Below are 23,799 nucleotides of genomic sequence, written 5' to 3'. Positions count from 1 at the left end.
TACTGAGAATTCCCTCCTCTTTAAGTTTTTTGGAATAGTTTGAGGAGGACTGGTATTATTTCTTCTATCTTTGGTAGAATTCAGCTGTGAATCCTTTTGGGCCTGGGCTTTTCTTGGGTGGGAGACTTTTTATTACTGATTTAATCTCACTACAAACTCACTAATACACCATGATCAAGCAAAATTTACATAAGGCATTCAAGGATGGCTTAACATATGCAAATCAACAAATGTGATACATAACACCAACAGAATGAAAGACAAAAACCCTCTGATCATCTCAACAGATGTAGAAAAAGCATTTGGTAAAATCCAACAACTATTCATGATAAAAATTCTCAATAAACTAGGCAAAAAAAGAATATACCTCAAAATAATGAAGTTCATATACGACAAACTCACAGGTAACATCATACTGAATGGGGAAAAGTTCAAACCTTTTCCTCTAAGAACTGAAACAAAACAAACATGCCTACTTTTACAAGTCTTATTCAACATGGTACTGGAAGTCCTAGACGGACCAATCAGTTAAGAGAAAAAAACAAAATGCACCCAAACTGGAAAAGAGGAAGTCAAACTGTCCCTCTCAGCAGATGACATGATCTTATATTTAGAAAAACCCAAAGCCTCTACCAAAAAATTCTCGGAGCTGATAGCAAATTCAGTAAAGTGCTTTACATTTTTTCAACACATAAAAATTGGTTTCTATATACCAATAATAAAACAGCTGTAAAAAATCAAGATGGCAATCCCATTTACAATAGCTACAAAAAATAAAAGATCTAGAAATAAAGCTAACTAAAGTGAAGGATCTCTATAAGGAAAACTATAAAAGGCTGATGAAAGAAATTGAAGAGGACACAAACGAATGGAAAGACATCTCACGCTCATGATTCACAAGAATATTGGTAAAATGTTGATACCAACTGAAATTTTTTTTTAAAAAGGTTGGTACAATGACTGTGTTGCCTTTTTTATTTTTTTTTTTATTTTTTTTTTTATTTTTTGAGACGGAGTCTCGCAGTCGCCCAGGCTGGAGTGCAGTGGCCGGATCTCAGCTCACTGCAAGCTCCGCCTCCCGGGTTTACGCCATTCTCCTGCCTCAGCCTCCGAGTAGCTGGGACTACAGGCGCCCGCCAACTCGCCCGGCTAGTTTTTTCTATTTTTTAGTAGAGACGGGGTTTCGCCGTGTTAGCCAGGATGGTCTCGATCTCCTGACCTCGCGATCCACCCGTCTCGGCCTCCCAAAGTGCTGGGATTACAGGCTTGAGCCACCGCGCCCGGCCATTTTATTTTTTTTTTTATTTTTTTTTTTATTTTTTGAGACGGAGTCTCGCAGTCGCCCAGGCTGGAGTGCAGTGGCCGGATCTCAGCTCACTGCAAGCTCCGCCTCCCGGGTTTACGCCATTCTCCTGCCTCAGCCTCCGAGTAGCTGGGACTACAGGCGCCCGCCAACTCGCCCGGCTAGTTTTTTCTATTTTTTAGTAGAGACGGGGTTTCGCCGTGTTAGCCAGGATGGTCTCGATCTCCTGACCTCGCGATCCACCCGTCTCGGCCTCCCAAAGTGCTGGGATTACAGGCTTGAGCCACCGCGCCCGGCCATTTTATTTTTATTTTTTGCATTACTATAAAGAAATATAGTATTCATATATTTCTGGGTAATTTATAAAGAAAAGAGGTTTATTGGCTCAAGTTCTAGAAGCTGTATATGAAGCACAGTACTGGAGTCTGCTCATCTTATGGTGAGGTCCTCAAGGATGCTTATAATCACAGCAGAAGGTAAAGGTGAGCCAGTGAATCACACGGTGAGAGAAGGAGTAACGGGGCAGGGGTGCCACATTTTAAAAAATTATCAGATATCTTGTGAATTGAAAGTGAGAATTCACTCGTTACTGCAAGGAGGATACCAAGCCACTCACGAGGGATCTGTCCCCATGACCCAAACACTTCCCACCAGGCCCCACTTCCCACACTGGGGATTACATTTCAACATGAGATTTAAAGGGGACAAACATCCAAACCATATCAATGACCATACTGTCAAAAGTAATATATAGATTCAATGTAATCCCTGTCAAAATACCAATGTCAGTTCTCACAGAAACAGAAAAAAAAAAAATCCTAAAATGTGTATGGAACCAAAAGAGAGCCAGAATAGCCAAAGCAAAGTTAAGCAAAACAAACAAACAAATGAAATGAAATAAAACAAAACAAAACAAAGCTGAAGGCATTACAGCCTGACTTCAAACTATATTATAAGGCTGTATTAGCCAAAAGAGCAAAGCATTGGTATGGAAATAACCACACATACCAATTGAATAGAAAAGAGAATCCAGAAATAAATCCACATATTTATAGCCTACTGATTTTTGATAAAGGTTGTCAAGAACATACACTGCAGAAAGTACACCTTCCTTCAATAAATGATACTGGAAAAACTGGATATCCATATGCAGAAGAATGAATCTGAACCCCTATCTCTCACCTTATATAAAAAACTCAAGATAAATTAAAGACTTAAATGTAAGACCTGAACCTATAAAACTAGTAGAAGAAAACCCAGGAAAAACAATTCAGAACACTGGTCTAGGCAAATAATTTATAGCCAAGACATCAAAAGCACAGACAATAAAAACAAAAAAGGCAAACAAGATACATTAAACTAAAAATAAAAAAGCACAGCAAAGAAAACAACAGAGTGAAGAGACAACCTCTTCAATGAGAGAAAATATTTGCAAACTATTCATCCAACAAAAGACTAATACCCAGAATACTTAAACAACTCAACAATAAATTAAAAAAAAAAAACATAATCCCATTAAAAAGTGAGCAAAGCACATGAATAGTCAACTCTCAAAAGAAAACTTAAATGGTCAACAGGTATATGAAAAAGTGTTCAACATCCATAACCATCAAGAAAATACAAATTAAATGGGCAATGAGATATCATCTCAACCCCGTTAGAATGGCTATTATTGAAGAAAAAAACAACAGATACTGGTGAGGATTTGGAGAAAAGAGAACTTCTACACACTGTTGGTGGGAATGTAAATTAGTACAACCACCATGGAAAACAGTGCGGAGATTTTTCAAAAAACTAAAAATAGAACTACCATATGATCCAGCTACTATGTATTTATCCAAAGGAAAATAAATCGGTATATCAAAGGGATAACCACACTTGCAAGTTTATCACAGCACTATTCACAATAGCAAAGATATGGAATCAATCTAAGTGTCCATCAATAGATGAATGGATAAAGAAAATGTAGCATATACATGTGTATATGTATACATATACATACAGAAAACTATTTGGTTATAAAAAAATAAAGTCATTTGCAACAGCATGAATAGAATTGGAAATCATTATATTAAGTAAAATAACTCAGGAACAGAAAAACAAATACCACATTTTCTCACTCATATCCATCAGCTAAAAAACTTGATCTCATGGTGACAGGGAATATAATGATAGATGTCAGAGTGAGAAAGGCGTGTGAGGAGAAAACGGAGAGGTTGGGTAAATTATCAGATATCTTGTGAACTCAAAATGAGAATTCACTCGTTACTGCAAGGAGGATACCAAGCCACACATGTAAATTCTATCTAACTTACAGTTATAATGTTCGATAGCAGGCCTGGGTGACTACAGTTAACATCAACATATTACATATTTCAAAATAGCTAGGAGAGAGCTGGGCACGGTGGCTCATGCCTGTGATCCCAGCTCTCAGGAAGGCCAAGGCAGGTGGATCACTTGAGGACAGGAGTTCAAGACCAGCCTGGCCAACATGGCAAAACTTTGTCTCTACTAAAAATACAAAACTTAGCTAGGAATGGTGGCACAAGCCTGTAATCCCAGCTACTTGGGTGGCTGAAGCAAGAGAATCACTTGAACTAGGGAGGTGGAGGTTGCAGTGAGCTGAGATGGTGCTACTGCACTCCAGCCTAGGCAACAGAGTGAGACTCTGTCTCAAAACAAACAAACAAAAGCTACGAAAGGACTTGAAATGGTACCAACACATAGAAATGATAAATACTCAAGGTAAGAGATACCCCAAATACCCTGACTTGATCATTACGCATTCTATGCATGTAAAAATATTCACATGTACTCCATAAAAATGTAAACTACTGGCCGGGTGTGGCGGCTCACACCTGTAATTCCAGCACTTTGGGAGGTTGAGGCGGGTGGATCACAAGGTCAGGAGATCGAGATCATGGTGATACTCCGTCTCTCCTACAAAAATACAAAAAAAAATTAGCTGGGCACAGTGGCAGGAGCCTGTAGTCCCAGCTACTTGGGAGGTTGAGGAAGGAGAATGGCGTGAACCCGGGAGGCGGAACTTGCAGTGAGTACAGATCACGCCACTGCACTCCAGCATGAGTGACAGAGCAAGACTCTGACTCAAAAAAAAAAAAAAAAAAATGTAAACTACTATGTATCTATACAAGCAAAAAGTTATACCTCTAATAAATAAAAAACCGAATTCCTACTATCTGGCTTTAGCTGAAAAATCTAATACATCTTAATAATTGACAAATATAAATGTGATTTATTTCAATCACTGTAAAATCCAATTTTGTACAAGTTTTAAAACGGAAAGATAAAGATTTTCCAATTATCAGCATGTAAGTATATCCTCAATACATAGTTTATCATGACTAATCCAGATGGTAATTTAATCCAGTGGCCACTGACATAAATGTTATTGTTGGAATATACTTTAGCTTCACAAATATCTCATTTAAGCATCTTTCATAATGACTGGATGTGTCAGATAATGTAATAGAGAGGTCTGACTCAATCTAAAAAGATTATTTTAGATTAAGAGAGTATAATTGGCTCATTAAAAAAAAACTAGTATAATTCTATAACTCACTGGATCAGCAGTAAGAAATTGATAGTAAAAATAGCCAGAAACGAATTATATGACCAGGGTTGTTCAAATTGAAAGAACGTTAACTGTTACTGAGTAATCTCTTCCCAGCCATTTCAGTATCATAAACTTCTGATTATATAAAACACAAAATAGGGTAGTAGTTAAGAGTATGGACTTAGGGCCAGGCACAGTGGCTCACCTGAGGCCAAGAGTTCAAGACCAGCCTGTCCAATACGGTGAAACCTCGTCTCTACTAAAACTACAAAAATTGGCCAGGTGTGGTGGTGTGCGCCTGTAGTCCCAGCTACTCAGGAAGCTAAGGCATGAGAATCACTTGAACTTGGGAGGCAGAAGTTGCAGTGAACCAAGATCGCACCACTGCACTCCAGCCTGGGTGACAGAGCAAGACTCACTCTCCAAAAAAAAAAAGGTACAGCTGTAGGAGCTAGATTGTTTGGGTTCAACTCCTGGCTTGCCATTTAGTAGTTGTGTGACCTCAGGTAAGTTTCTTAACCCTTTTGTGCCCCAATTTTCTCATCTGTCATACAGGGATAACAATATTATAAACTACCTACCTCACAAAAATGTTGTGAGGATTAAGTATATGTAAAGCACCTAACAGTGCTTGCATCTATTAAGCATGATTAGTAGCTATTATTATTACTATTCAACATGTTTGCTCTTGTCCTCAACAGTTTGAACTGCAGGGTTCAGTCATTATATATTTCCTTTGTTACACTTTTGCATATTACAAATTCATTACAATTTCTGGAGTCACTGCAATTTTTTAATTATTGATTTGTTTTTTGGCACTTGTCATTTCTAATTCTATTTTCTTTCTTTAACATTCTGTTTACCTTTCTCATCTTGGAGCAGTTTCCACAGTGAAGTATGCAACACAAACGGAGTGGTGTATTGCAAGAAAATATTAGAACTTCTATTTCTATTTATTTTTATCTACAAAAAGAAAGAAATTAATTGTTGCTAATATTTAATATACAGAATAAGCCTGGTATGCCCTCACTTGGTCCATATTTCAGATTGCTTTGTGTCACAAAACAAATTTAAAAGAGTAGCAAAAAAGAGTTCAATACTCAAAGGAGTTGACAGTAGAAATGGCATTCATCACTGGTTTCTTAAGTTATTTTAAGTTACATATGACCAATTCAATGACTTTAAGCTTAACAGTGTCTTTTTTTTTTTTTTTTGAGGTGAAATCTCACTCCATTGCCCAGGCTGTAGTGTGGTGGCGTGATCTTGGCTCACTGCAACCTCTGCCTCCTGGGTTCAAGCGATTCTCCTGCCTCAGCCTCCCCAGTAGCTGGGATTATAGGCGCGTACCACCACGCTAATTTTTGTATTTTTAGTAGAGATGGGGTTTCACCATGTTGGCCAGGCTGGTCTCAAACTCCTAATCTCAAATGATCCACCCACCTCACACTCCCAAAGTGCTGGGATTATAGGTGTGAGCCACTGCACCTGGCCAATAGTATCTATTTTTAACTCCCGGTAAAATGGAAAGGCACCAAGCACAGATTTTTCAAGAAAACTGCAACAACAAAAACCTGAGTATGTGATCATAAGCAAATAAGAAATGTGGCGGCAGTCACTTCTTGCATGAGTTCATCTAAGTCCACTATAAAAGTAAAGCCACGAAAATCTAATAAGAAAATGACCTTGAAAAGTTTAAATTATTAAGAAGACTATTAAAAACAAGGATATAAACCCATTACCAACATTAGAACAATGTCTAAATACTGAGTCTTGAGTAATTAGCCTGTGATATCTGAAAACCACTTTGTGATCAGGTATTTTAATCATAATAGTATGACACAGTCTTCTTTATCTGTCCGTTAAAGATTACTGACACAAATAATGATAGCGCAATACTATATACATTTAATTCTATCAATAAATATGCATATGCTGCAAAGTACACTTTAATACAATAAACAAACAAGGGTATATACTCAGTCTTCTGATTATCAAGGGTGGAAGGAAGAAATCTTTTCATATATTCATTATTTGTAAGATATTTAAGTTCAGAACTAAGGTGGTCTCAGATAATCACCACATACTCTTTTTTTTTTTGAGAGAATCTCACTCTTTTGCCCAGGCTGGAATGCAGTGGTGTGATCTCAGCTCACTGCAACCTCCACCTCCCAGATTCAAGTGATTCTCCTGCGTCAGTCACTCCAGTAACTGAAATTACAGGCATATGCCACCACTCCTGGCAAATGTTTGTATTTTTAGTAGAGACGGGGTTTCAGCATGTTGACCTGGCTGTTCTTGAACTCCTGACCTCAGGTGGCCCACCCACCTTGGCCTCCCAAAGTACTGGGATTACAGGCGTGAGCCACCATGTCTGGCCACCACGTAGTTACTTCTAAGCACTCCTCTCGTAAGTTAAAAACATTAGCCCTCTGAAAAGGAGCATAATGAAGAGAGAGGAGGCTTATCACAGGTTTTCACTATTAGGATGACAGTTTAAAAAATGTTTAGTGATGGGATATACAATTGAAACAATTTAGAGACTTTAATTTGGGACTAGAGACAGTTTGAGCTTTCCCCTATCATATCTGTAATATTTCCTTTTCACAGTTTGTATACTATCTAACCCTTTTCATACTTATTAATAATGTTAATCCTTTGATTAGATAAATGCTGAAATGGATAAATTCAGAGAAATACATACAATTAGGAAAAGAGAAAAAATCTGCAACATAAGTTATCACGGCAGAGAGCACAATACACAGAAATCGCACAATTTATCAATGTAATGCAAAAGAACAAGCAAGAATTAAAGGCACTAAATGAATACACTAAATGTGTTTTGTTACAAAAATTTCCCTACATAAAAGTTATACTTAAAACATATGAAAACTATGCAATCTGACCTTGGAAACATACCAAAGACTTTACATATGAATGTGCAATTCTAAAAATGTGGGGAAGAAATATCAATTTGCTTTAGCTTTCTACAGCTAGCTCTATCAAGAACCAAGTGTATGTACTGACTGAATAGCCCATAGACTGCTCTGGGAATTAATTTATTTTTAAATTAGGTTGATATTACAATCACAAAGCACTGCTGGCTGTGTGCAGGTTTACAGGTATTTTAAAAAGATTATTAACAAACGTTATAATAATCTGTTTATAATAAAGAATGGGAGCCAAAGTATACTTCTCAGGCAATAACTTACTTTTAGATCACTTTACTGAAAATCTAAACAGCTTCAAACTAGCTCATCTCACCTTTACCTTACTTTGCTGTAAATACAATGTATTAATTTCAATAAAATTTTAATGATTATTCCTTGAGAATTAGACATCGTTCTAGACCCTTGGAATCCAGTGGTTCTTGTTATCAGATCTTTTAGAATATTACAGAATACAATTTAACAAAACTAACCCCCTCAACTCCCAGAAAGCCAAATGACATATATAGTCTTTTGAAGAAAAAAACATAATAAATTTGTTAAAATAAGGTATATTTCACAATATACACGCATTTAAACCAAGTTTCTCAGGTGTATGCACAGTAACAAAAGGACTAATATCATCCTCAAGTGACAGAAGATAAAATGGATAGCCTCAAATATCTAGTAAGTATTTTCACTTCAAATAAATACCTTCATATCATAATCAAACTGTGTTACTTTACTATCAAACAAAAAAACTTGAATGGTGCTTTTTAAAAAGTCGTCTTTGATTAAGTTGATCTTCTCAAATATTGCAAGAAAATATGTTTAGGTATATGAAATGCCTTTTCAGTCATTTCACTTGCAATGTAACTCATTCTTAGTTTTCTTAATAGTTTACTATTCCTTCAATATACCATGATAGTTAACAATATTTACAGGAGTATTTTTTAAAGTATATATTTGGCCGAGTGTGGTGGCTCATGTCTGTAATCCCAGCACTTTGGAAGGCTGAGGTGGTTGCATCACCTGAGGTCAGGAGTTTGAGATCAGCCTGGATACCATGGAGAAATCCTGTCTCTACTAATAACACAAAAATTAGCTGGGCGTGGTGGCACAGGCCTGTAATCCCAGCTACTTGGGAGGCTGAGGCATGAAAATTGCTTGAACCGGGGAGGTGGAGGTTGGAGTAAGCTGAGACAATGCCACTGAGCTCCAGGCTGGGCAACAGAATGAAACTGTGTCTCCAAAAAAAAAAAAGTATATATTTATTTTCCTGAATTTCTCAACTTCTAGTTATTTAATAATCCTAAAACAAAAGTCATGCTTTCTTGTTATATGTGCATTTTCATAGTGTCTTTATTTCTGTTTTTATCTCATTCTATTTTGATACATGAAGAGTTTTACTAAGTTAATTATTGGCTTTCTTTTAATTTTCTTTAAACCAGTAGTTCCCAAGCTTTGGTATACATTAGAATCACCCGATGAACTTTCAAAAAACACAATACCCGGGTCACACACTGTTTGTCTTAATATGTGTGTTTGTATTACTTTTTCCAAGTTAAAATTAATAATAATAAAACCCCAAGCCCGCTCCCTGTCGAAGAGTAGACCTAGAAAACAACCAATATTTTAGTGCTGAAAGTCAAGAAAAAGAAACACATACCAAAAATAGAAATGTTATTTAAATCAAAAGGCAGATTGTTAAAACTGGAATTAATGGTAGCCTAATACATAATATAAATTCATTTCACCATAAATACAATACAGAAATAAAACTGTGGAAATGTTTCAGCATTTACAATCAGTATAAAACTGCTCAAGAGAATATTTCTATGAAAATGGGAAAGGTGATTAATTTGTGAAGCTAAGCAAAGAAAACATGTATTCTAAATGAAAAGAATACTTTCAAGTAGAGTGTCCCAAATAGAAGCTTTACATTCATACACACACACACACACCAGGGGTTTGGGAGAAGTTCCATGTAAAATAATTTTGGGAAATTCTGGGTTAAATGAAGGCAAGCAGGGCTTTTCTTAATTAGGATGTCTTGGAATCTTAAATAACATAACATGATTTTATAATCTGTGAGACAGGTATAATATGTGGTCCTGCTTAGAATTCACTGACCTCCAAACCATTTTCCCTTTAAAGTGTTTAATGCAATTAGCATTCCACAAACAGAAAACTGTTGGAGATGCATTTATAAATTTGGGAATTTGAGATGGTCTTCAAAATAAATGTCAAGAATCTACTTCTACCTCATACCACTAATTTTCTTATCCTGCCAGTAATTATTCAGTACTCCACACAACATAATCAAACCTCGAAAGATCATTAATTTTGGAATTAGTACCATAGATTATCATATATAATTAAAAAACAGATCTTCAGTTACACTAAACATCAAATCAAAACAAAACCTGAGATAATCAACATATTCATCATGTGAAAGTATTAAGTAAGCAATTTGTACAAATACTGGAATGCTATACCTCATCAAATTCTTCAGTCATTTTTCTGATGATTTCTGCATTCTGCATATTTCGAAACATCTCTATTCTCACAGTACCTGTGGAACGACAGATTTTACAGTTAATCTTTCAGATCAACTTCTACTCTCTCAAGCATTAACAAGTTATCTGTGAGAATCCCAAAAGAATAACCTTCCAACATATACTTTATATTAAAACATAAAACATTGTTTGATCAGGCTCTTCTGACAGGACAGTACTCCTAAGAAGGAAAAGGAAGAATTTTGAAATTGCCATTTTTAACCATAATTAGACATAACATCAGAAAGCTACCATAAAGTTCTAGATAATTTAAATTATGTTAAATTGTTGATAAAAGTATATAATTTGGTACAATCTCTACAGTATGCAGTTTGGTAAATGTCTGCCAAAACTACAAATTTACACACTCTTTGATCCACGGATTGTACTTGTAGTAAAACATCCACAGAGTAAAACATGTGCAAAGTAATGACTGTAAAAGGTTATCCCTGAAGCACTGCTTGTAATAAAGAAAAAAAAAAAAAAGGAAAGAAAGCCTATATGTTCATAAAGATCAGATGAAATACATAAAAAGGTGATATTAATGACAATGGTGGTGGCAGCTAACATTTGGGTGCTTACTATCTCCCGGGCACTTGATGTTTATACATTTAATCTTTACAACAGCCCTATGAAGAATGTACTATTATTTCTGAGACAAGAGGCATCTAGAGGTTTAGCAACTTGCAAAAAAAAGTTTCCCAGTATCAGACCCATGGTTTACATGCAGGCAGACTGTCTACTATGATAACCACTATTCTTTATTGACTCTCAAAGTCAATGGAATCTATCAAAACTATGGACGGAGCTTTCAAAAAAATAAGCTATCTATGACTGATATGGAAAGATCTATAGGATATATTCAAACACAAAAAAGAATGGATATTGAAATATATTTGATTGAACACATTAAAATATTTCTAGAAAGACACTCTAGTAAAACTGGTTGCCTCCAAGAAAGAGAAATGGGCAGTTGAGGTTTAGAAAAACAAAGGAGACTACATTCATGCTTTTTGCACTTTAAAAATTTGAACTACATGAGTATATTACTCAAACAAAATTATGAGTAAATACATTTCAAATAAAAAAATGAAATGTAAAAAACTAAACTGAAAGACACTGCTCTTAAACACTATCAGGCATTTGTATAATCCTTATCGATATGCACTCAGTAGAAGGCAAGAATAAGAATCCTCAACACAAGTTTGCCAGAAATACTGTGTTTTTGTTATCTGCTATCATAGGGCACACAAGATGGAACATAAGGGTGGAAAACACATTCTTGTATAAATATCTATATAAACAACAATAAAAACAGACTGTAATTGTAGTTGCAGTGATTAAAAAACACATCAGAAGCTTCAGAAAATAAGTCATCCTAGAGTGGCTCAACGTCTTTAGAATAAGACATAGTAGGGTTTCTCAGCTCCACCAGCTACCAGATATGGGACACTAGAAAAGTCACTTAATCTCTATGAAACTAGGATTTTTAATCTTTTAAATGGTGAGAATATCACTGCAGAGCAGAGAAGTTTTCTTCAATGTTCTAACTGCTATTGCCTGGAACATTACTTAGCACCTGGGAAACATTCAAACAAATAAATAAGGATGATAAGAGAATTAAATGAGGTAACAAATATAAAGTATTTGGCATTGCGCCTGTAGCATAAAAGATATTCAGTATTAGACTCTCCTACTTGGGCATTCATTTTTTTTGATACATTATCGTGCCCATTTTGGAAGCAAGCTAAAAGCTCCAGTTCATAACTTGAGTTCTACAGGAAGTCAGATTCCTACGTATGCACAGATTCAAATACTGTTTGAAGAGATGAGCTACCTCTTTCATCCCAAAAGCAGGGAAAGTCATTCCAGTGGTTTTCCCATCACCCAAACCTATAGCCTCCACCTCCAGAGTAGACATATCAGGTCCAACAGCACTAAACATCCCATGCGAAATGCCTAGTACCTATTCATGGGGGTAAGTTAAGACAATGAAGAGGTAAATTGTCAGAAAAGTCAAGAAGGACCCAGCAAACTTTCTTATCCTCATAGTTATGAATCACAGTTTAGAGAAATGTCTCAACCCTGTTCCCCCTCAGTCATTTTCAATTCTCCTCCTTTATTCTGTGAGATCAGCCAGGGCAGAAACTCCAAGCCTTCTATGCATCCCTTCTAGGTACACAAGTACATAGAAGACTGAAAGTAGACAGAACTCTACTCAGCAGCAAAACAATTTATCCAAATATAACAAAAGGCTCTTTTAAGTTTATATTAATGGCTTTTGGCCATGCATGGTGGCTCACACCTATAATCCCAGCACTTTGGGAGGTTGAGGTGGGCAGATTGCTTAAGATCAGGAGTTTGAGATCAGCCTGGGCAACACGGCAAGACATCATCTCTACTAAAAATACAAAAAAACAGCCAGGTGTGGGTGGCACATGCCTGTAATCCCAGCTACTCAGGAGGCTGAGGCACAAGAATCTCTGGAACCTGGGAGGCTGAGGTTGCAGTGAGTTGAGATTGCGCCACTCTACTCCAGCTTGGATGACAGAGCAAGACTCCCCACAGCCACCCAAAAAAAGTTGATAGCTTTTACGACACACCATTCTTGCTTACCCCAAATTACTGAAGTCTAAGTGTGGTTGAAATACACTAACACTGTCTAACACACTTAGCAAAAGAGCCTTCCAAATAGTAGATGCTTTCAAAGTAATTGCTCCATGTATAAATCATTTTAAAGCTTTTCTTTTACAGAGTGGATTATAGACTCTAAATAAATAAAATGTAATCTAGTTATGTACTAGAGATAATCTAAGCAAATGACAGGATCGTTTTTATTGTTGTCTCACCTTTTCTTTTCTTCGAGACAGTGTCTTGCTCTGTTGTCCAAGCTGGAGTGCAATGGCTCGATGCTTAGCTCACTGCAACCTCCACCTCTCAGGTTCAAGCGATTCTCCTGCCTCAGCCTCCTGAGTAGCTGGGATTACAGGCACGCATAACCATGTGTAATTATTCTCTACTAAAAACACAATAAATTTTGTATTTTTAGTAGAGACAGGGTTTCACCATGTTGGCCAAGCTGGTCTCAAACTCCTGACCTCATGATCCACCCACCTTGGCCTCCCAAACTGCTGGGATTACAGGCATGAGCCAGCGTGCCTGGCCATTTTTTGTTTCATTTTTATATAACCTAGTCTGATAAAGAGCAAACTGTAAATCAAGATTAGATATAAATATGGGTGGATTGGTAGAAAAAATCTGAGTCAAGCAAGAAATGTTGAGCTTACTAAAACTGAGAAGGATTCACTAAATATCAGCATACCAGAAATGTAGAAATTAACAGCTACCCAGTAATGCAGTGACTACATTTAAGAGTCTTTTTCAAGACTTGAGGAGGGGGTCTGGGGGAAAGGCAAAGAAAGAGACACTTTGATACCTTTTAAGCTTAATCATAAATATCTTGGGATGCATGGGATCTGTCTAGATAGTATGTGCAAAAATGAAAAAAAAACCTCACAAATTATGAATAAAGATACATTTTTGATACTTATAAATTTTTTAGAATGCCTTGAAAACAAATTGCTGTGATTACATCTCCAATGATGAGTCTGTCTCTAGATGGCAGCCTTCACTTTATAACAGTCCTTGTGGTGGGGGAGGGGGGGAAACTAATGTATTTTTTCCTTTCTAAATACAAAAGATAAGTAAAATATTAAAGTAAATGTTTTTAAAAATCACGTATTGGCACATAACATGTGAATACCGATTATCTAATCTTTCAAGACTGCACAGGATGCAGTCCATCTACACCAAGAACAGAAACTTTACCAAATATTAGAATATCAAATTGTAGAGCTTGTTTGAGCCATGCTAGTATAGCCCAGGACCAAAAGTAAGCACTATCCTAGAGCTATAGAACTGTTCAAAGATGTCCAAAGTATATTCACCATATCTTCAAGAACTATTAAAGTAAGTTCATCTTCAGTGCTAACATTGTTCACGTAAGACTTAGAAGAAATGACTGTAAGAAAAATAATGTCTGTCTGTCACCTCAGTTCTATTATTATTATTAATAAGATGCAAGATAGGCAGGGTTTCTTGACCTGTGGCACATGGATTCCAAAGTACCTATGAGCCATTTTAAAACATATGAAAATTCGTGTCTATGTATTTTTGTAGAGAAAGTCCCAAAATATTCAGGATATTACTAAAGAAAATTGAGAACTCAGGCAAAAATTATGCATTAGAGACAAGAGGTCAACCAAAAAATTTTAGTCCTAGGTAACTAAAGCGAGAAATAAAATGATAACAATAAAAAATAACTCTAGAGAAGATTGTTACCTTTCATAGTATGGTATAGAAAAGCAAGAAGTAGAAAATGGGGAGTAGAAAAGGCTGAACTCTTCTCCTTTCTAATTAATGAGGCCATAAGTGAAATAATCTGATATAGGGAGAGCCAGATTTCATTTCTAAGTTCAGGCAGAAAAGCAGAGAAGCTGCCTATATGGTTATACAAATCCATGAAGTACAGAGTAAAAGGTTTTACCAAGTATCTTGTTTATAGATGACATTGTATAATTGGCTCCAGTTACATAATTTCAGATTTAAATATTTGAGACTATTAAGATTCTTTTTTGTTGTTGTTGTTGAGACGGAGTCTTGCTCTGTCGCCCCGGCTGAAGTGCAGTGGCCGGATCTCAGCTCACTGCAAGCTCCGCCTCCTGGGTTCACGCCATTCTCCTGCCTCAGCCTCCGGAGTAGCTGGGACTACAGGTGCCCGCCACCTCGCCCGGCTAGTTTTTTGTATTTTTAGTAGAGACGGGGTTTCACCGTGTTAGCCAGGATGGTCTCGATCTCCTGACCTCGTGATCCGCCCATCTCAGCCTCCCAAAGTGCTGGGATTACAGGCTTGAGCCACCGCGCCCGGCTGACTATTAAGATTCTTAGACAGTTTCTTACCAGATTGCATATAAACGACCAAGTTCTGTTTCTTCAACCTGTGCTTCAAAGCTATGTCACTAGGGGTCCCAAACTCTCACAACTTTTTTCAGGTGCCACTAAGACTTTCTTAACTCATCTTTTGCCTAGAATACCTATTTTTCATTTTATGAAACTTTTATGTATGTGATTAATGAGGAAAAGAACTGGTTGGGTTTAGTACTTTAGTTTCAAAATTTCAAGGAATTTTTCTTAACTGAACTCCTATAACATTTAAAAAATACATGCTTTCTATTTTAGAATAGTTTTAGACTAACAGGAAAGGTACAAAGATAGTACAGAGATCCCATACACATCAGATCCAGTATCCTTTACTGTCAATACCTAACATTAGTATAGTACAACAGTCACAACTAATATGCCATTATTGATAAAATTAATAACTAAAGCCCATACTTTATTTAGATTTCCTTAGTTTTACCTAGTGTCATTTTTCTGTTCCAGAATACCACCAAAGGTGGTAGTTGTCATGTCTTCTTAGACTCCTCTACACTGTGACACTTTCTCAGACTGTTTATCTCTAGAACGAATTCATTTTGCATTACTGACACTTGATACACATTATTAGGAATTTCCCACTTTCTGCTTCCCCCTGCCCGTGGCAATCACCCTTCTGCTCTCTCCTTCCATGAGTTACATACCTCATGTAAGTGTAATGAAGCAGTTACTTGACTGATTTCTGTGTCTTTCTGTGGCTGGCTTATTTCACTTAGCATAATGACCTCTAGACTCATCCATGGTTGTTGCATATTGCAAACTTTTCTTACTTTTTAAGGTTCAATAATATTCTATTGTATGTATATACTACATTTGATTTATCCATTCATCCATCCACAGACACTTTTAGGTGTTATTCCCATGAATTCATTGCCAAGACCAATGTCATGATGCTCTCTCTTCCCTATGTTTTCTTCTAAGAGTTTGTAAGTTTCAGGTCTTACGTTTAATTATTTAATCCATTTTGAGTTGATTTTTGTGTTAAGGTGTAATGTAAGGGTCCAAACCAATTTCATTCTTTTGCATGTGGATATCCAGTTTTCCCAAACACTATTTGTTGAAAAGACTATCCTTTCCCTACTGCATATTCTTGACACCCTTGTCAAAGGTTAAGTTGTCCATACGTACGTGAATTATTTCTGGGCTCTCTATTCTGTTACATGAGTTGCTATGTCTACCTTCATACTAGTGCCAAACTGTTTTGTTTTTGTTTTTGGAAACAGGGTCTCACTCTGTCACCCAGGCTGGAGTGCAGTGGCATGATCATGGCTCACTGCAGCCTTCACCTCCCCAGCTCAGGTGGTCCTCCCACCTCACCTCCCAAGTAGCTGGAACTACAAGCATGCCCCAGCACTAATTTTTTTCTATATTTAGTAGAGATAGGATTTCACCATGTTGCCCAGGCTAGTCTCAAACTCATGGGCTCAAGTGATTTGCCTGCCTCAGCCTCCGCAAGTGCTGGGATTACGGGTGTAAGCCACTGAATCCAGCTGATGTTTTAACTACTGTACTTTTGTATCAGATTTTGAAGTTTGGAAGTGTGGTACTTCCAGTTTTGTTCTTTCTTCTTCAGACTGTTTAGGGTATTAAGGGTTCTGTGATTCCACATGAATTTTAGAATTTTTCTATTTCTGCAAAAAATCCCATTGGAATTTTGACAGAAATTTCACTGAGTTGGTAAGATCAGTTTAGTACGGACACTTTAGCAATATTAAGTCTTCCAATCCATGAACACAAGATGTCTTTCCATTTGTTTCTGTCTCCTTTAACTTCTTTCATCAATGTTTTATTGTCTTCACAGAGTCTTTTACCTACTAATATGGTTTGGGTCTGTGTCCCCACTCAAATCTCACGTCAAATATTCTCCAGTGTTGGAGGTGGGGCCTGGTAGGAGGTGATTGGATCATGGGGATGGATTTCCCTTTTGGTCCTGTTTTCATGAGAGTGAGTGAATTATCATGAGATCTGGTTGTTTAAAAGTGTATATAGTACCTCTTCTCCCTCTCTTCCTCTTGCTCTGGCCATGTGAAGACGTGCCAGCTTTCCCTTCTAATTCTGCCATGCTTGTACATTTCCCTGAGGCCTTCCTAGCATGTTTCCTCTACAGTCTGCAAAATTGTAAACACTAAACCTCTTTACTTTATAAATTACTTGGTCTCAGATATTTCTTTACAGCAGTGAAAACAGACTAATACACCTCTTTAGTTAAGTTTATTCCTAAGTATTTTATTCTTTCTTATGTTATTATAAATTGGAATGTTTCCCTAATTTTCCTTCAGAAAGTTCAGTGTTATAGAAATGCAACTAAATTTATATGTTGATGTTGCATCCTGTTACTTTGCTGAATTGATTGATGAATTCTAACATTTCTGTGGAATAATTACAGTTTTCCTTTTTTTTTTTTCCCTTGAGACAGAGCTTCACACTTGTCACCCAGGCTGGAGTGCAATGGTATGATCTCGGCTCACTCCAACCTCCGCCTCCCAGGTTCAAACGATTCTCCTGCCTCAGCCTTCTGAGTAGCCGAGATTACAGGCACCTGCCACCATTCTGGTTGATTTTTTGTAGAGATGGGGCTTCACCATGTTGGCCAGGCTTGTCTTGAACTCCTGACCTCAGGTGATCTGCCTGCCTCGGACTCCCAAAGTGCTGAGATTACAGGCGTGAGCCACCACGCCCGGCCTGGTTTTCTATATATAAGATTATGTCATCTGTTAACAGGAACAATTTCACTTATTCCATTTTTTGTTTTTTTGCTTGCCTAATACCTCTGGGCATGCGCAGAATTTCTGATAATACACAGAATAAGTGGTGAGAGTGGACATCCTCACCTTGTTTCTGATCTTACAGAAAAAGCTTTTAGATTTTCACCATAGAATATGTTAGCAATACACTTTGTATATATGGCCATTATTATGTTCTATTTTCCTCTATTCCTAGTTTGGTGAGATTTTTCTTTTAACATGAACAGGGTGCTGGTTTTATAAAACTCTTTCTCTGGTATCTACTAAGATGACCAAGTGATTATTATCCTTCATTCTGTTAATGTGGCATACCATATTAATTGATTTTCATTTGGTGAACATTTTAATATGCTGTTAAATTTGGTTGCTAGTTTTTGTTTAGGATTTTTTGCATATATACTCATCAGAAATCTATACTGGCCCTTTTCTTTTTGTGGTATATTTTTTGGGATATCTTTGCCTGACTTTGGTATAAGAGTAATGCTGCCCACATAAAATGAGTTTACAAGTGTTCCATCCTCATCAATTCTTTGGAAGAGACTGAGAAGAACTGGCATTAATTCTTTAAATGTTTGGCAAAAGTCACCAGTCTGAAGCCAAATGATCCTGGGACTTTTCTATGTTCTCTCAATCTGATTATAGGTCTGTTCAGCTTTTTTTATTTATTTATTTTTACTTTTTTTGAGACAGAGTCTCAGTCTGTCGCCCAGGTTGGAGGGCAGTGGCGCAATCTCGCTCACTGCAACCTCCGCCTCCCGGGTTCACGCCATTCTCCTGCCTCAGCCTCCTCAGTAGCTGGGACTACAGGTGCCTGCCACCACGCCCGGCTAATTGTTTGTATTTTTAGTAGAGACGGGGTTTCACCGTGTTAGCCAGGATGGTCTCGATCTCCTGACCTCACGATCCACCCGCCTTGGCCTCCCAAAGGGCTGGGATTACAGTGCGAGCCATCGCACCCAGCCCAGCTTTTCTTTTTCTCTATGACTCACCCAGACTCCAAGTCTTGATAGGTTGTATGTTTCTACAAATTTAGTCATTTATTTTAGATTATCCAATTTATTGGTGTAGAGTTGTTCCTTGTAGTCTCTTATGATGTTTATTATTTCTGGGGCATCATCTGTAAAGTCTCCACTTCCATTTCTATATTTCAAACTTGACTTGTTTTTGATGACCACAAAGGTTTTAAGCAGTGGTCAAGTATTTTACATAATGTCTTTCAATTTGTCTGATTCTTTTCTTATGGTTAGACAGGGTTTATGGATTTTTGGAGGGACGCTCAAGAGAGAAATTGCCATCCTCATCATATAAAATCAAGTCACTATCAATATGACTAAACACTACTGATTATTAACCATAACATCTACATGCAATAGTGTTTGTCAGTTTTCTCCTTGGTAAATTACACTTCTCCACCTCTTTCCACACTGTACTCCTTAGAAGTCACTATGTACAGCCCACACTTAATGGGTAAGAAGTTATGTTTCATTTCCTTTAAGATGATTTAGGTATCTACATAAACTTTTTTGAACTCCTTTTTTTATTTTTATTTTTTTGAGAGAGAAACAGTAAGGAAGAGCGAGAGAGCGTGCTCTGTTCCCCAGGCTGGAGTGCAGTGGCACAATCCTGGCTCACTGTAGCCTTGACCTCCCAGAATCAAGCAATCCTCCCACCTGAACCTCTCCTACCTCCCATCTCTGTAAGCTAGGATTATAGGAAGGCATCACCACATCTGGCTAATTTTGTTTGTCTTTGGCAGGGGGAAGGGGGGAGAGAGAGAGGGTTTCTCTGTGTTGCCCAGGCTAGTCTTGAACTCCTCAACTGAAGCAATGCCCCCATCTCAGGCTCCCACAGTGCTAGAATTACAGGCATGAGCCAGCGTGCTCTGCCTCTTTCGAATTTCTGAATAGTTCATGTGTCTATTCTCAGCAATATATTTTTTTTTTGATACAGGATTTTGCTCTGTTGCCCAAGCTGAAGTGCAGTGGCAAAATCATGGCTAAGTGCAGTGGCAAAATCATGGCTCACTGCAGCCTCAACCTCTTGGCCTCCTCCCACCCAGCCTCCCAAGCAGCTGGGACTACAGGTGCACGCCTGGCTAATTTTTCTATTTTTTGTAGAGACAGTGTCTCACTATGTTACCCAGGGTAGTCTCAAACTCCTGGGCTCAACTGATCCTCCTGCCTTGGCCTCCCAAAGTGTTGGGATTATAGACGTAAGCCACTGTGCCTGGCCTATTTGAGGGAGAGACACACACACAGAGAGGCTGAAACTGAAAAATATTAAGGCAAAATACTTAATATTCCAATCTCTTATTTTATAATTCTTATCCTGTTCTCTGCATACCCAACAGGTTTTCTGTAAGTATAAACCCATGAGGATTACTTGTGGTTTTTTTGTACACTCTACCTAAAACAGTACCTGCACATGTCAGCCTACATTTGAGAGCTTTTTCAAAACCATGACAATAATAAGCCATTGAAACCTTCAAGTAGGTCCAAGAAAATCAAAACCTATGAAAGCAGAAATTACATTACAACAATATACAAAGTAAATATGCAAATTATGCCAAAAGCATCAAAGTTTCAAAATTATTCATTTCCACAAAAAATTTTTTTGAAAAATTTCAGCATTACAAGTTACATTAACACACACATACATGTATCATCCGGGGAAGAAATCACTTTACATTTATATAAACAAGTTCAGTTTATGATAATGATATTATAAACAATATTATTTATACAAATCCTTTCCCTGAAATGGTAAATAAAATATAAGCAGCATTTTGAAAGCATCTGAAGCCATATGAAGCAGGAAGATAACAGGAGGAAAATAAATAAAAGCAGAAATTCAACATATAGAAGCAAGGCTGAAATCACCTTTTCTATGATGACCCTTGCTAAGCCTGTTTGCTTCAGTTGGGCGATCTGAGGTAGACGGTCTAGAAGACATAACTCTATAAAGTGGGGCTTCAAAGGATTACATATTCAGGTTAAGGCTAACCCAGGGGTCAATTTATCACCTCATACTCTGGGGGAAATAAAGTTTTTCTGGTACTGCAAAGAGGGAGATAAATGTATCTAAGAAGTTATAATCAAAAACTGGTGTTCTCACAAATAACTGAAAGAAAATCTCAAACGCTCTATTCAATTACAAACGGTCCTAGATTGGTAGCGCCCCTGGACACCTGTAAAGCAAATGCTAAATCCTCTCTTAGAGAAATGTAACTTAATCCTATGATTCAAATAAATTTGAGAGGAAATAAGGAGCTTGGAATAAAAAGCAACAAAATATACCAAGAAGAAAGGCAACATGCAAAAAATAAGGAAAAACAAGACCACAGAAACAGGCTCACAAAAACTTAAAATATTAGAATTATCAGATATAGATTGCAAAACAAATAAACTTACCATGTTAAAAAATAAAAATATAAGTTTGAATATCCACAGGGGAACAATTCCATGGACCAAGTAGTTATAATTTACAGAAATGAACAATACAGTAACTGAAATAAGGCTTAAGGGATTGGTATAAATTAAAAGAGTTAAAGAAATCTAAGATGGGGAAATATTATTCAGAAAGCTGCACGGAAATTCAAAAATATGGAAAGATACACAGAAGAGAGTATAACAAATGTACACAAAGTTTCTGAAGGAGAAGAGAAATAAAATGGAAAGAAAATTTAAAGAGATAATAACTAAGAAATTTTAGAAACGATGAAAAACAACACACCCTGCCCCTGTCAAAATATATTCTATACCTAGAGCATAACATAAACTCAGAAAAACAGAAATAAAGAGCAAAAATTAAATTTTGGGGCCGGGCATGGTGGCTCATGCCCATAATCCCAGCATTTTGGGAGGCCAAGGCAGGTGGATCACAAGGTCAAGAGATCAAAACCATCCTGGCCAACATGGTGAAACCTCGTCTCTACTAAAATACAAAAAAATTAACTGAGTGTGGTGGTGCGTGCCTGTAGTCCCAGCTACTCAGAGGAGGCTGAGGCAGGGGAATCGCTTGAACCTGGGAGGTGGAGGTTGCAGTGAGCCGAGATCGCGCCACTGCACTCAAGCCTGGCAAGAGAGCGAGACTCCATCTCAAAAAAAAGTTTTAAGAAGCAGACAAAAGAAAGACAAATTCTTTGATATTCAAGTAGTTTAAAAACAAGAAAGAAGAGAAAAAGAAAACATAGAACAGGAGGGGCAAAGAACAACCATTGGTTCAATATAAAACTAAATTACAGTGACTGTATTAAATGCAAAAGGGACTAACTGGTACAATTAAAAGACAGACTGAATTAAAAAACTACAATCCAGCTATAAGTTGTAACAAGAGGCATCTAAAAGACACAGGAACAATAAAAGGAAAAAAACAGTACACCAGAAAAACACGAAAAGTTGTTAAGTTTCATTAATATTCAAATGAAACAGACTTTTAGGAAAAAAAAAAAAAGTATTGCCAGAGATAAAGAGGAACATTAAATACAAAATATTGAGTTATAAAAAAGCTGGATGTCTGTATACTTCTAATAACATATCAGGGAGCGGAGTGAGAGACAGACACAGGAGGGAGGGTAAGGAAGGGGAAAGGCAGTTAAGAAGAAATCAAGGAAAAATACATAAATCTATAACCATGATGTGGGATTTTAACATACATCCTTCTCAGTAATCTTCAGAACAAGCACAATAAATTAGAAGGATATAAAATATTTTAACAAAATTACTGAGCTAACAATGGACAAACTACAGCTAAAAAATGCATAATATGCATGAGTTTTAAGGGCACATGAAACATTAGCAAAAACTGACCATATAACCTTGAGATAAGTCTACACAAAAGGGGACTGCAACTGACAGACCATTTCCTTTGGCCTCAAATTCAAGGAAACTAAAGAAGAAAACAATACAAAAAATTAACCAGAAAACTCTCATGCTTGAAAATCAAAAAATATGCTTCTGAACAGGCACAGTGGCTCATGCCTGTAATCCCAGCACATTGTGAGTTTGAGATGGGAGGATTGCTTGAGTCCAGGAGTTCAAAAGCAGCCACGGCAACAAAGTGACCCCATCCCTAACAAAGAAAAAAGAAAAATTAGCTGGTGTGGTGGCACACACTTGTGGTCCCAGCTACTTGGGAAGCTGAGGTGGGAGGAGGATCATTTGTGCCCAGGAGTTCGGGCTGCAGTATGCTGTGATCACACATGACTCCACTCCAGCCTGGGTGAGACCCCGTCTCAAAAAATAACCCAAAAAAAACACCACAAAACAAAAACCATTAAAAAAAAAGAAGAAGAAATATGCTTCTAAATGATCCATGTGTCAAGAAAAAGCTATAATTAGGAACAGAAAACATTTAAAATTAATGAAAAGGAACATCTGCAATACACAACTATATATATACATACACACACACATATATATATATATATACGCGCATACGCTCAGGCACACACACCACATGTACACACACTATATATATGGAATATTATAAACATATAAATAATATATATGAAATATTATAAACACCTTTATAAAATAAATTTTAAAATTTAGATAAAATGGAGAGTTTCCTAGAAAAATCTGGTTTATCAAAATAATAAAAACACCAGAAGCTGGGCATGGTCTTACATGCCTGTAGTCCTAGCTACCTGGGAGGCTGAGGCAGGAGAATCTCTTGAAGTCTGGAGTTCAAGACCAGC

The 23,799-nt window shown here is 37.1% G+C and overlaps 1 protein-coding gene across 4 annotated transcripts in view; it reads right to left on the bottom strand.

The window, feature by feature from the left end:
- STAG1 (stromal antigen 1) overlaps positions 1-23,799 on the bottom strand; it is a 421,343-nt gene that overhangs the window by 192,873 nt on the left and 204,671 nt on the right. For all 4 annotated transcript variants that reach the window (XM_033212569.1, XM_033212568.1, XM_033212571.1 and 1 more), the window contains one exon: positions 10,303-10,379. In XM_033212569.1, coding sequence (XP_033068460.1) covers positions 10,303-10,379 — 77 coding nt within the window. The remainder of the gene's footprint in view (positions 1-10,302; positions 10,380-23,799) is intronic.

This window comes from Trachypithecus francoisi, unplaced genomic scaffold, assembly GCF_009764315.1.
Source record: "Trachypithecus francoisi isolate TF-2019V2 unplaced genomic scaffold, Tfra_2.0 Lachesis_group0, whole genome shotgun sequence".
Lineage (NCBI taxonomy): Eukaryota > Metazoa > Chordata > Mammalia > Primates > Cercopithecidae > Trachypithecus > Trachypithecus francoisi.
The sequence above is the reverse complement of the archived record's forward strand: the minus strand, read 5'-3'. Positions and strand labels throughout refer to the sequence as shown.